Source organism: Myotis brandtii, unplaced genomic scaffold (genome assembly GCF_000412655.1).
Source record: "Myotis brandtii unplaced genomic scaffold, ASM41265v1 scaffold268, whole genome shotgun sequence".
Lineage (NCBI taxonomy): Eukaryota > Metazoa > Chordata > Mammalia > Chiroptera > Vespertilionidae > Myotis > Myotis brandtii.
Genome location: NW_005360187.1, coordinates 2,687,585 through 2,701,568, shown reverse-complemented (window position 1 = coordinate 2,701,568; position 13,984 = coordinate 2,687,585). Strand labels below are relative to the sequence as shown.

The window sequence follows — 13,984 nt, the reverse complement described above, 5'->3', positions numbered from 1 at the left end:
AAAACTAATGAGACCCTCGATGCTATGATAAAGAACCAACTAGAAATTAAGCATACACGGACTGAAATAAAGAATATTATACAGACACCCAATAGCAGACCAGAGGAGCGCAAGAATCAAGTCAAAGATTTGAAATGCGAAGAAGCAAAAAACACCCAACCGGAAAAGCAAAATGAAAAAAGAATCCGAAAATACGAAGATAGTGTAAGGAGCCTCTGGGACAGCTTCAAGCGTACAAACATCAGAATAATAGGGGTGCCAGAAGATGAGAGACAGCAAGATATTGAAAACCTATTTGAAGAAATAATGGCAGAAAACTTCCCCCACCTGGTGAAAGAAATGGACTTACAGGTCCAAGAAGCGCAGAGAACCCCAAACAAAAGGAATCCAAAGAGGACCACACCAAGACACATCATAATTAAAATGCCAAGAGCAAAAGACAAAGAGAGAATCTTAAAAGCAGCAAGAGAAAGAGACTCAATTACCTACAAGGGAATACCCATACGACTGTCAGCTGATTTCTCAACAGAAACTTTGCAGGCCAGAAGGGAGTGGCAAGAAATATTCAAAGTGATGAATAGCAAGAACCTACAACCAAGATTACTTTATCCAGCAAAGCTATCATTCAGAATTGAAGGTCAGATAAAGAGCTTCACAGATAAGGAAAAGCTAAAGGAGTTCATCACCACTAAACCAGTATTATATGAAATGCTGAAAGGTATCCTTTAAGAGGAGGAAGAAGAAAAAGGTAAAGATACAAATTGTGAACAACAAACATGCATCTATCAACAAGTGAATCTAAGAATCAAGTGAATAAATAATCTGATGTACAGAATGAACTGGTGATTATAATGAATCAGGGACATAGAAAGGGAATGGACTGACTATTCTTGGGGGGGAAAGGGGAGTGGGAGATGCGGGAAGAGACTGGACAAAAATCGTGCACCTATGGATGAGGACAGTGGGTGGGGAGTGAGGGCGGAGGGTGGGGCGGGAACTGGGAGGAGGGGAGTTATGGGGGGAAAAAAAGAGGAACAAATGTAATCTGAACAATAAAGATTTAATTTAAAAAAAAAGTTATTTTTAGTTAAAATAGTAAGTTTATTACTTGAGCTCTTCCTGACTCGGCTATATTATGCCTTTTTTAAAAAAATTCTCATTGTGAAATATAAAACACATACAAGGTCAAGAAATACAGTACTTCAAAAGCCCCATATGTCTCCTCCAAACACTGTTTTTCCCTCCCCTTTCAAATGTAACCACTACCCTGATTCTTACAGTAGTAAGTTTCTTGCTTGTTTATAGTTTTATCACCCAACCAAGCATCTCTAAAGTCTGTACTTTTGCCTGCTTTTTAAAAATATATTCTTTTATTGATTTCAGAGAGGAAGGGAGAGGGGGTAGAGAGAGAAACATCAATGATGAGAGAGAATCATTGATTGGCTGCCTCCTGCACGCCCCACACTGAGGATTGAGCCTGGGCATGTACACTGACCGGGAATCAAACCATGACCTCCTGGTTCATGGGTCGACGCTCAACCACTGAGTCACGCTGGCCAGGCTTGCCTGCTTTTTTTTTTTTTTTTTTTAAACAATTATATAAATGGATTTGAACTATGTATTATTTTGTACTTGGCTTCTTTTGCTCATTATTATACTTGTGAGTCTGCATTACATGCAAACAATTTTAAGTAATTTTAATTACATGGGGAAAATGGAATAGGAAAAATAATACAGGACTTAGGATGCATGTTTTACTAATTGCTTTGCCTCTAACCAGTGAAGATAGTGTTGAGCAAGTCACTTGAACTGTCAGGATCTCTTCTTTCTCCTCTAAAACATGATGGAGTGGATTTAAATGATGCTAGGACCCTTGCCACTCTAACATTTAATGAAACTGGATAAGTAAGTGTTATACTGTGCTATCCTAAATTTATTTCATTTTTGTTTTCATTAGGTTGTCTTGGAGATACCCAGTTCTGTTTTAGATTTCGACAGTCTTCTGGGAGGAGGGTGTCACTGCATTGTTTCCTGGATCAATTTGACAAAGATTTACCAGTTTACTTAAAGGTTGGAAAAGTAGTAATAAAAGAATGTCTATGTGAGAGGAAACTTTAAAACTCAGTTACTTCTTATAGCATTCAGAAACATTTTGCTTTTGTTTTGTTATATCACACTGCTGAATTTCCTAAATCTGATTCATATAGATTCAATATGTGAGTGAAGGAGACTTTATAAAGTTACTGTTCTTGAAATGTAATGCCCATTGGGAGTTAGAGAAATTGATTAGAATGCTGAAGTAATTTTCTTTCATTTGTTAATAACTCCTTGTTTATTTTATTATATTTAATCCTCACTCGAGGATATGTTCATTAATTTTAGAGAGAGGAAGGAAAGAGAGAGAGAAACTGATGTGAGAGAGAAACGTCGATCAGTTGCTTCCCATATTGGCCCCAACTAGGGATTGATTGAAAGAGAGAGAGAAACTGATGTCAGAGAGAAACGTCGATCAGTTGCTTCCCATATTGGCCCCAACTAGGGATTGATTGAACCCACAATGTAGGTATATGTGCTGACCAAAAACCTGCAACCTTTTTGGTGCATGGGATGACACTCCAACCAACTGAGCCACCTGGCCTGGGCAATAACTCCTTGTTTAAATTTTTTTTTAAAGTTTTATTCTTACTGATTTTAGGAAGGGAGAGACAGACAGACAGACAGACAGACATACAGACATCAGTCATGAGAGAGAATCATTGATTGGCTACCTCCTGCACACTCCACACTGGGGATCAAGCCCGCAACCCTGACATGTGCCCTAACCAGGAATCGAACTGTGACCTCCTGGTTTAAAGGTTGACATTCAACCACTGAGCCACACCGGCTGGGAAATAACTCCTTGTTTAGATGGGGAGATATGGTAGTATTATACCAGTAAATATCACCCAGAGTCAAAGATTCCCTGTGGTAATTAATCCCTACCTACTTTATGATAGAATTAGAATTCTCTTTTTGATTTTTTTAATGAGCTTTATTTTTAAATTATTTATTAAAAATAATTTTAATAATTCCGATTATTCCAGAGCATACATTTCTGTTTTGTACCCACACTTACATTTCTAACTGTGTGAGGAACATTTCCATCTATATGTGCTATCAGCACATCCAATATGAACTTTAGTTTGCCTACAATCAGCATTTACAGTATACCTAACTGGTTTCGCTAATGATAGGAACCCTCTCCCAGTTAGCCAAAGAAATGTCTCTTATAGCCATCTGTTCCTTTCCATGACCTTTTGCTTTCACTATTAACATATTCTTTCAATTGATGATAATAATCACTACATTTATTAGACCTTTTTATGTTCTAGGTTCACTGTATCAATAAGCATATATTATCTCATTAATCTCTGTAGTGTTCTGAGAGCATTCCTTTTGCAGATGTGGGAATTAAGGGTTATTGAGGATTGAAACTTGCCCAAAGATATTCCAATGCAATATATCTTGCACAGTGTTCCCAGCTAAAATGTACATATGTATTATCTAAAAATAAGTAAAATCTAAAATGACTACGCATTGTTTAATGAACAAAGAGCTAATGATAGTACTGTTTCCTTGTGCTCACTTTCTGGGCCTTTCAAAATAAGGCCTTTACCTTTCCAGTTTCCAACTTTTTACCCTTCCTATACATGTGCCATATTTTAGCCTAAATAAACTACTTTTATCTTGCTTTTTTTCTGGGATAGCTTGAAATCTTTACTGATCTACATAGACAGAGATAATCTCTTCCCCCTTGACCTCTTTGTAACACTTAGTGCTTTGTACCTGCCCTCCTATTCCATAATGGTCATTTTTGTACTTTTCTTATTCCTCTTAGATTGTGATCTCCTTTAGGAACTGTGTCTGATGCATCTTTCTATCTTCTCTAACACAATGCCTTGTTCAGAGTAGGTGGTCGGTCGATAAGCATTTGTTTAAAAAATATCAAATGAGGAACCAGGCCAAAATTTATTCCATTAGGATGTTAAAACTTAAGTTTTTTGGAATGTAATTCCTTTCAAATTGTATGTTGATAAATATTCCAATGTTTCATTATTATTGGGTAAAAACATTACTGGCTACATAAGATTCAAATTGGCATTTAACTCCTTTTGTTTCTCTCTCGAAATTTTACATTAGGACACTTCATTTTACTAAGACTGTCCCCTAATGCAAAAGTATAGGCAGGATTTAAAAAATTATACAAAGCATTGGGGAAAAACAATTTAATTGTTCATAACTCCCTTTAACTAGTACAGCTATGAATAAAGAACATAAACAGAGTAAGTTACAGGGGGAAATATGAGTTTATTAATGATTATTTCATCTTTGGGCAAGTTAGGTTTTTATCTGGCTGTTACTATCATGATTGTTGTTTGTGTTGGTGGAAAAGCATAACTACCTCTTTGTGTATACTTCATGACTCCATTCGGGTTTATAAAGGAACTTAATGTTAATAATAAAGGATGGCTACACATAATTATATTTTTCATTTGTCACTTCTTTCATAGAAGGATCCTGCTTATTTTTATGGATATGTGTATTTCCGACAAGTTCGAGACAAAACTCTAAAAAGAGGCTATTTTCAAAAGGTAATTTTCAGATACACTATAATAGAAAAAATATTTTTATAATATGGTTAGAAAGATAGAAACTATCAGAATGAATAGTCTTTAAAGTCTTTGATATTTTATTTTTAAACTTACTAGAATTTATATTTTATCTTTGTGTTTTTTTAGATTATAAACATCTGTTCCTAAATTTTACCTTTCTGCTGCCTCTGTGGTATATTCATGACAATAACTTACAGTTTTTTATGAAACTGTCAAAAGCCGGAAGAATCTGCTTAGTTTTTAAAAATAGTTTTTTGATTTTTTTAGAGATAGGAAGGGAAAGGGAGAGAGAGAAACATCGATGTGAGAGCACAATATTGATCAGCTGCCTCCTGTAAGCCCCGCTATGGGGGATCAAGCTGTAACCTGGGCAAGTGCCCGTGACTGGCAACCTCCTGGTGCATGGGATGACACCCAACCAATTGAGCCACACAAGTCAGGGCAGAATCTACTTAATTTTTACATTTTAGAATAAGGGAAAGAATAAACAGATTATAATATAGTTACAACTAGTACTTTTTTTGAAGAGTCAGTAAATATACTTTAGCAACATCTAGGTATAGTTTTTACTGTAAATGTACAATCTTTTACTTTCTTTAAAAAAAAAAATCAGTTGATTTCAAGTCAGTCCCAACTAATGAAACACACCTTTACCTTTTGTAACTGGAGTATGCCCTGACCAGTAATTGATGCTGGACTGAAAAGTAAAAAATAAATTTAAAGAAAAATAGATTTAAAAAATAAGATCAGCATAATCTGTATCTGAAGTGATTAAACTGTAAAGCCACAATTTCTAAGTATGTGGCTATGACCATTGAACTCTAAAGTATTGGGAGATAGGAGAGGATAAGGGTGAATAAGTGGTAATGGAAGGAAACTTGGGGTGGTGAGCACACAATACAATATACAGATGATGTGTTTATGGAATTGTATCCCTGAAACTCACTTAATTTGATTAACCAATGTCATCCCAATGAATTCAATAAAAAAGAAAATAATAACAGTTACATGTCTTAGTTTGAAAAAGCATCACAATTTGCTCTTTCTTTATTAGGAATAATTTATCTAGCTAATTCCTGATATTGTTTTGATAATGATAGTAGTAGCTAGCCTTTAGAAATTATCCATGATGTTAGTCTGTTTACAGGAAATTCTTTTTCCTGGAAAGAAGGAAAATCTGTCAGTATGCTTTTTATGTTCTTAAATTGTAGTAATAAGGTTAAAACTTCTTGTATTCTGCGATTATAGTTTTATATTTCCTTTTAACCATATACTGTAAAAACCTTTTTATTCAAAATCCACACTTTTTGCTGAATTTAGATTGTTAGTAATTGCTGATGTAAGAAATGACAAATTTAAATTATAATCATTAGAAAATTAAAAAACAACAACACCTTCTTTCTTTTTTCCCTCCAGTCCTTGGTTTTGATCAGCAAACTACCTTATATTCATTTTTTTCACACTGTACTCAAACAGATAGCACCAGAGTATTTTGAAAAGAGCAAACCTTATTTGGAAGCAGGTAAGTTAAACATTGTGTGACTTAAGTAGCTTTATGAAGGAGTTTTAAAAATTTTTACTGGAAATAGTCTGATAATAATGAAGTTGACCTTTTAAAAATTTAGTTAAGAATTTTATGGTGGGAGAGAGATGTAAAACTACTCTCTGGCATCTTTACCTAGAAACACCAAAAACTGTATCATTTATTATCTCCATTTGCACCATAGGACAATAATAAACAAATATTGAGTTGACATTTCTGATATTTAGTACTGTTAAACAGAAATCCTTATGTTGCTTGATACAGAGAGAAGGCCTCTGCCAAGTGGTGTGCTTTTGTAGCTAATTTTAGTAGTAATAAATGAATAGAAAAACTCCTTTAAACCTGTTATTTGGTTGCTTTAAAAAATATATTAACCAATTTTATCCTAGCAGAGGTGTATTTCTGGTGAAATGTAAGATATTTTCACTGCTTTTACTTATTTTTTACCTCTTTTCCAACCTTCCCAGTATATTTGTCCTGCCCTATAGAAAGTAGAGTTCTAAAATCTAATATGCTATTTTTCATATTTTAATATTTCCATTTATACTAAGGAAGAATTTTATTATGTTTTTACAGCTTGTAATGATGTTGATCGATGGCCTGCCCCAGTGCCAGGGAAAACATTATACCTGCCTATTATGGGGGTGGTAATGAAGGTAATAACTTATATTTCATTTGTCTCCTTTTTAAAAGATCTGTAAGCGTTCATACACGAGTTTTGCTTTTTAACTTCCTAATAATATCCAATCTTGTTATTGCCTTCACTTGTTTTTTTATTTTATTATTTTATTTTATGTGAGGAGTTACAGATATACCAGTTCATCCTGCTGCACAAAACCATTAGTCACACAACTCCAGGGACACCAGTCCCATCTTCCTGTAAAGTTTGCATGAGGGGGGTCATCTATATATATAAAGGCCTAAGTGACCATTTGACCGGTAGCTATGACGCACACTGACCATCAGAGGGCAGACGCTCAATGCACAGGCATGGAAACATGGAGCAGACTGATGAATCTCAGAGGGAAGGAGGGAAGGAGGAGGGCAGGAAGAGATTAACCAAAGATCTTATATATGCATACTAGAGGCCGAGTGCATAGATTCGTGCACTGGTGGGGTCCCTCAGCCTTACCTGCGGGGACCCGGCTGAAACCAGCAGTCTGACAATCCCCTGAGGGGTCCTGGATTGCGAGAAGGCACAGGCCAGGCTGAGGGACCCTACCAGTGCACTAATTCAAGCACCGAGCCTCTAGTTTTTATGTAATACCTGTACATGTAAATGTCACCTAGAATTCTGCTACTTTATGGCTCTCCAGAGATGGGTGGTATTGCAACATACTTGTAGGATCAAGTATGAATTACTAAAAATTAATAGAAATTAGGAAAGCCATTGTTTTTTAGTCTTAAATGATCTTCTTAATATGTAATGTCAGACCAAACATGTCCATCCTAGGGTATTGTTCTCTATTAAATTTTCTTTCCTTCATTTTCTAAAATAAATTCGCATTTTGCTCTCAGGCTTTGTTTGAGTGGGCTCTAAGTGCTTTTGCATTTAATTTTCTTGTTGGATTTATTTTTGGCAATGCTCTCTTAAATGTTCTTTTCTGTGTTTTGTTTTGTTTTTTTCCTGGGAAATCATCAAAAGTAGTACTTGTAGTCCTGGGTTGAGAGTTTTCATGGTTTCCTATGGGATTTATCCCATAGTTTGGCAAGCTTGGAAGGGTGTGTTTGGGTGTGTGTATATTAATGAAGCAAAGATTGGAACAATAAACTGGAAGCGGTATGAAGTTGATGTCCCTTTTCTGTTTTTCAGCACATTTGCTTCTCATTGGTTTAGTGATTTCTGTGTGTGTGGGAATATGGAGACCTTGGTGCATTTACCTTTTGCTGTGACTGAAAATAAATATGACCTCAGTTTTTTAATCTGACATAAATACTTTGTTTTTATGGCTTTTTAGGTAGTGCTAAGTGTACCTTTTTAGCAGCAGGATAGAGCATTTCTGATCCCTCTGTGGTGGGACTGGCAAATTATATAAAGGACATTCTTTTGTTACCAAAGTTAATTTCTTCTTTCTCTTTAAGGTACGGATTCCCACATGTCATGACAAACCTGGGACAACTCAAATAGTGCAGGTAGTGTGGTACTGTGGTAGAATAAACCAGCACAGAGAGTCTCTTTAACAGGCATTTTAAACTAGCAAATGCAGTCTTGGGTTTATGATACAATTCTGAATAGTACTGAAATATCCTATGAAATAATATGTTAATGAATTGATAGTAAACTTCCTAATGTTTCTCAGATATTTTTCTTGTTCTTTCTCTGGTAGATACTGTTGAGAACTCAGAATTTATACTGTAATTGTGAGGACAAGGGGAAAGTAAATATTTTTTTCAGCAAGATTTAATTCTAAAAAGCCTCTTATAGAGTGGTCAGCAGACTTCTGGTTTTAGCAAACTCAAGCAAAAGGATTCTGTAGTTATGATTGCCTTTCATTTTTCTAAAAGCTACATCTGTTCTAGGGTGGAGTTGAATTTTTTCATCTGAGACATTTTAACTAGTATCTTAGCACTTCCATTGTTCTTTGAATTGAATAAAAATGTAGAGCAGTAGAAAGCTAATTTTGCCTGTTATATATATCATATAGTATTATGGTAGTATTTCATACAGTCGTGAATTCATCTGGCTATTAAATTAATGTTTTAACCATGTAATGTTTCCTTGATCTTCTGCTGTTTAGGGGAGATGGGTCAGACCCATTTTCTGTAGCTTTCCCTAGAGGAAGAGAATCTTAAAAGACAGAGCAATATGTTTTTTGATCATGAGATAAATAGGTATATTTAAAAAATCTATTTCTGTACATTTTAATGACATCTCTATTTCTTTTCTATCTCTTAGGCAGACACACACATATCTGTTGTTTTATCTACTGTTCATGAAGTGGATCTTTTCAGGTATAGAGTAAAAAATTTTAACTGCTTTTGCTTTTTGATGTTAAATTTCTTTAGAAAATGAATGTTTGTATATGAAATGTAGAAAAATACTGGAAAATAATCATTATGCTTCATTTAGACTGCATGTTACAAGCTTTGGTATTGTAATGATATAAAAAAAAAAAGCACTCATTCCCTGGCCTGTGTGGCTCAGTTGGTTGGAGCATCATCCTTACACCAAAAGGTTGTGGGTTGGATTCCTGGTCAGAGCGCATATCTAGGTTGCGGGGTTTGATCCCCATTTGGGGCATGTACAGGAGGCAACCGATCAATGTTTCTCTCTCACTTTCCTTCCTTCTCCCCCTTCCCTCTCTCTAAACTCAAACATATCCCCCAATGAGGATTAAATGTTTTTAAATGCACTTATTTTTTTAGCAATGCACTTTTAAGTATTTTGAGGTGAAATGTCATGAGGTTTGTGTTTTATTTTAAAGTACTTCAATAAGAAAAAGTAAATGAAGCAAAAATAGCAAAATATTGTTAACACTAGATGATATATATAAGGGAGTTCTTACACTATTATCTTTATTTCTCTGTATGTTTGAAACTTTTTAAAATGCAAAACTAAAAATTAAGTGCAGATAATCTAGCACTTAAAAAAGAAAGAAGGAAAAAGTATCAGTGTACTTTACACAGAGCAGCTAAGTAAGAATCTTTGAATTGGTGCCCAAGTTCCAGCTCCCTGGTGGTTCTCATGTGGAGCTTAGCTTGAGAAACCATTGTTATAAATGAGCAATTACTAAATATTAATACATATAATCAGAAGTCATGTGAAAGACAGTGAGTTTTGGTTTGCTTTTGTTTTTTTAATGTGTATATGGGTTTTGTGTGTGTGTGTGTGTGTGTGTGACCTGCATGGCATACTGCTTCAAAGATTATTAGTTTTATACGCTAGATTTGTTTTATGTACTGGACCTGGCACAGCCTAGTAACCCTACTTTTAGGTATTTATGCAATAAAAATGAAAACATACCTACACAAAGACCTGTATGCACGTGTTTATAGCAGCTTTACATACCAGCCTAACACTGGAAATAATGCAAATGTCCATCAACTGGTAAATGGATAAACAAAATGAGATATGTGCATGGAATACTACCCAGCGATTAAGAATGAACTATCGATATATTATGGATGACTTTCAGAAGCATTATATTTAGTGAAATGAGCTAGATTTAGTATAAAGAGCTACTTACTGAATGATTCCATTTATATAATATTCTGGAAAAGGAAAAACTATAAAAATCAGGCCTTTTTTTAAAAGATTTGATTGATTTTATTTTGAGAGAGAGAGAAAGGGAGGGGGCGGGGGGAGAGAGTGAAACATTGATGTGAGAGCCTAATATTGATCGGCTGCCTCCTGCATGCCCACTACTGGGGATCTAACCTGCAACCCAAGCATGTGCCCAATCTAGCCCGCAACCCAATCAAATTGGCAACCTTTCGGTGCAGGGACACACCCAACCAACCGAGCCACACCAGCCAGGACTCAATGTGAAGTGTTTAGAATGATTACATGGGAACTTAACAAGTTGGATAAATAACAATGTCCCTACTATGTAAACACCTTTCAGGTGTTTTTTCCCAGTTTTCTTTCATAGTCAGATGCTTTGGGAACTGGTGCTGTTGGGGGAGCCCCTTGTGGTCATGGCACCATCACCTTCAGAGTCTTCGGAGACTGTATTGGCACTTGTTAAGTGAGTACATTCGTTCATAATGGTGATAGTTGCAGCACTTTCCCATCTGTTATTTGCTTGTACACTCATTGCATTGATCCACACAAAGAAGTTAGTGCTCATTATAGCACCAATTTATGGATGACAAAATTAATCAGGCTTCATGAAGGCTGGAACCATGTTCTTGTTTTTCTGAGCAACAAGCACATTCATTTACTTACACCAGTGATTTCCAACCTGTGTGCCAAAACAGGCAGTACCTGACTGTTTAGTCAGGGGCACTGACCGCTTTACCCTTAGATTGTCAAATTAAAAAATGACAACAGCCAACACACCTATAGCCTTTCGATATGAATGAATCAAAATTACACCAGTGCTCTTCCTTTCAGGAGCACGCCCACGCATTCCTCTCCCCTTCCCCCCAGGTGCGTTACCTTTGCCTTTCCCTCTCCTAACCTTCAAGGTCCCTTCTTTTGCCTCTGTAACTTGTTTCCTGAGCCTATGCAGCCCAGCTGGCTCGCTTCTGCTACCTCTGTAACTTTCTAAATAAACTTTCTCTTATAACTTGAAAAAAATAAGTACCTTTTTATTTTTGTCAGAGCAGCAAAAATATATTTTTTGGTATGCCGTGGAATTTTAGTAATTAGTTTATATGTGCATGAAATGAAAAAGGTTGAAAAATCCCTGACATACACAAAGTTGACACCTGAAAAATATTAGGTATGTGAATGGTCAGTGTCATTAAAAGGCATCTGACAGAATCAGAGTTTCACCTTATTTTCTGCCCCAAGTCCAATGTTCTTTCAATATGCCCTTTCACATTATGTATTTCCATTTGATTTCTAGTTTCCTGAAATGAGTTTGCCATTTATTGAAATAGATACATTATCCCATTAGGGGTATACTGTGTATATGGATGTTTTATGCTTATTGAGCAGGGCCTTTAATTTCTGTGTCCTTTGTTTTACATGTTCTCGCTCCACAGCTGTATTTCTCCATTGAAGTACTTCAGTGATTTCCGACCTTATTTCACTATTCATGATAGTGAATTCAAAGAATATACTACTCGTACCCAAGCCCCGTAAGTAAACAAAGCAACTTTTATTAACCAATTATTACCTTTATAAACTGCAGAATCATTTTTGGTAATAATTTAAAAGTTTAAATTTTGAACTTATTGGCAGATTGATTTTATAAAGTAAGGTTTAAGGAGCTGCTGGTTCACATTTCCAGAGTCAGCATCTTATTTTCTTTGAATGATTCATTTTATTAGTGGGAGCTATACTGTCATTAATAGCCATCCCAACTGTACTCAGTTCTATCTTCTTTTCATACTTCAGGACCTCTTGTAGTATCAGTTATCTCTTCTTGCTCTGTAATTTCCTTTTTCTTCTTCCTCTTCATTGAATTTGCATATAAACATGAAAATTCTTCCTAGTCTGTAAAAGGGGGAAAATTATCTTATGCTTTCCCTTTTAGCTCCTGCTCTATTACTCATCTTTTTTTCATAGCTAAGTTTCTAGAATAACAATAAAAACCTCTATTTACTATCTCCTTTTCTTGGTTTCCTGGCTGCTTCTCAGTTCATTGCATGTTGATTTCTCCATCTCAACTGAAGTTGTTCTTGCCCAAGTCAGTAAGGCCCTTCTCACTGCTTGACCCAGTGGGTACTATATTGCCCCATTTTCCCTTTCTTATAACATTTAAGCTGTTGACCTTGAAAATATTTTAATCCTTGATACCACTCTTACCTGGCTGGCTGGTGGTGCATCTCACTCTCCTGTGCAGACTTTTCTTTCTCTGCCAACCCCTTAGATGTTGGTATTCTTCAGTGTTGTGTTCTTGATTCTGATTTCATACTGATAATTCTTTCTGTACAATCTTATCTGTACTCACGACTTCTGTTAACACCTATATACTGGTGACTGAAGTTTATCTTCCTAGTCAAAATCTTTATAAGGTCCAGACCTATATATCCAAATTTATTATTTTTTTTAACCATGTTTGCTACTTGGACATCTAATGTCACCTAAAACAAAACATGTTCAAACTTAATTCTTTTTGTTTCCTCTTTTTTTCCCCCCTTATCCCAAGCCTCTTAGTATTTTCATGAATGCTATTACTTTTTGCTTAGTTATCAAAACCTAAATTGTCATAAATTTCTCCTTTATAGGGTGCACATCAAGTTTTACCAAATTCTGTCAATTCAACATCCTAATCCAGTGATGGCGAACCTATGACACGCGTGTCAGAGGTGACACGCGAACTCATTTTTTTGGTTGATTTTTCTTTGTTAAATGGCATTTAAATATATAAAATAAATATCAAAAATATAAATCTTTGTTTTACTATGGTTGCACATATCAAAAAATTTCTATATGTGACACGGCACCAGAGTTAAGTTAGGGTTTTTCAAAATGCTGACACGCCGAGCTCAAAAGGTTCGCCATCACTGTCCTAATCTTTCCAAAGCTCTCTTCCCAGTCCTCCTGTCTATTTTCATATGGGCTGTTGCTTTTTCTCAAACCTCTTCCCCTCCTTATAGGATATCTTCTAAATTTTCCGTAGAGTAGCCTTTCTAATAAGTACATTTTCATTCATGTGGCATTGCTCTACTCAGTTTTCTAGAAGCTTTCATTTGCCTACAAGATAACATCTAAACTTCTTAGCATATTAACTTGGTACTTAATGATCTGGCCAGCATCTGCCCAACTACTTTTATTTGTACTTTGTGCTCTAGAAATGCTGAACTATTTGTAGTTCCACAAACAGATCATGATCTCACTTCATTGCTTTGCACATACTATTCATTCTCCTGCATCACCTTTACCACTCTTATCTATTTGGCAAAGAACTCTTACTCATCTTTCATATCTTTGTGCAAATGTCATCTCTTTGATCCCATGGTAGACATAGTGTCTCCTTTGTAATTATTGTACATTTTATACCACTTTCACTGTTTTATCATTTCTGGCATCATAATTCAGTATGTATCCCTTTTAACTGTGTGCTTTAGAAGGACTATGTCTTTTCATCTTTATATGCTTAGTGCTAAACATGGTGTCTGGCATATAGTTTATATGGGATACATTGAATGAAGGAAAACATAATCTATTTATGGT

General features: G+C 35.5%; 1 protein-coding gene across 1 annotated transcript in view; it reads left to right on the top strand.

Moving 5' to 3' along the window:
- The window catches only part of DENND6A (DENN/MADD domain containing 6A), a 41,267-nt gene that overhangs the window by 13,078 nt on the left and 14,205 nt on the right, over positions 1–13,984 (top strand). The window contains exons 5-12 of the mRNA XM_005868435.2: positions 1,958–2,070; positions 4,551–4,631; positions 6,069–6,174; positions 6,772–6,851; positions 8,278–8,328; positions 9,092–9,147; positions 10,761–10,883; positions 11,848–11,943. Coding sequence (XP_005868497.1) covers positions 1,958–2,070; positions 4,551–4,631; positions 6,069–6,174; positions 6,772–6,851; positions 8,278–8,328; positions 9,092–9,147; positions 10,761–10,883; positions 11,848–11,943 — 706 coding nt within the window. The remainder of the gene's footprint in view (positions 1–1,957; positions 2,071–4,550; positions 4,632–6,068; positions 6,175–6,771; positions 6,852–8,277; positions 8,329–9,091; positions 9,148–10,760; positions 10,884–11,847; positions 11,944–13,984) is intronic.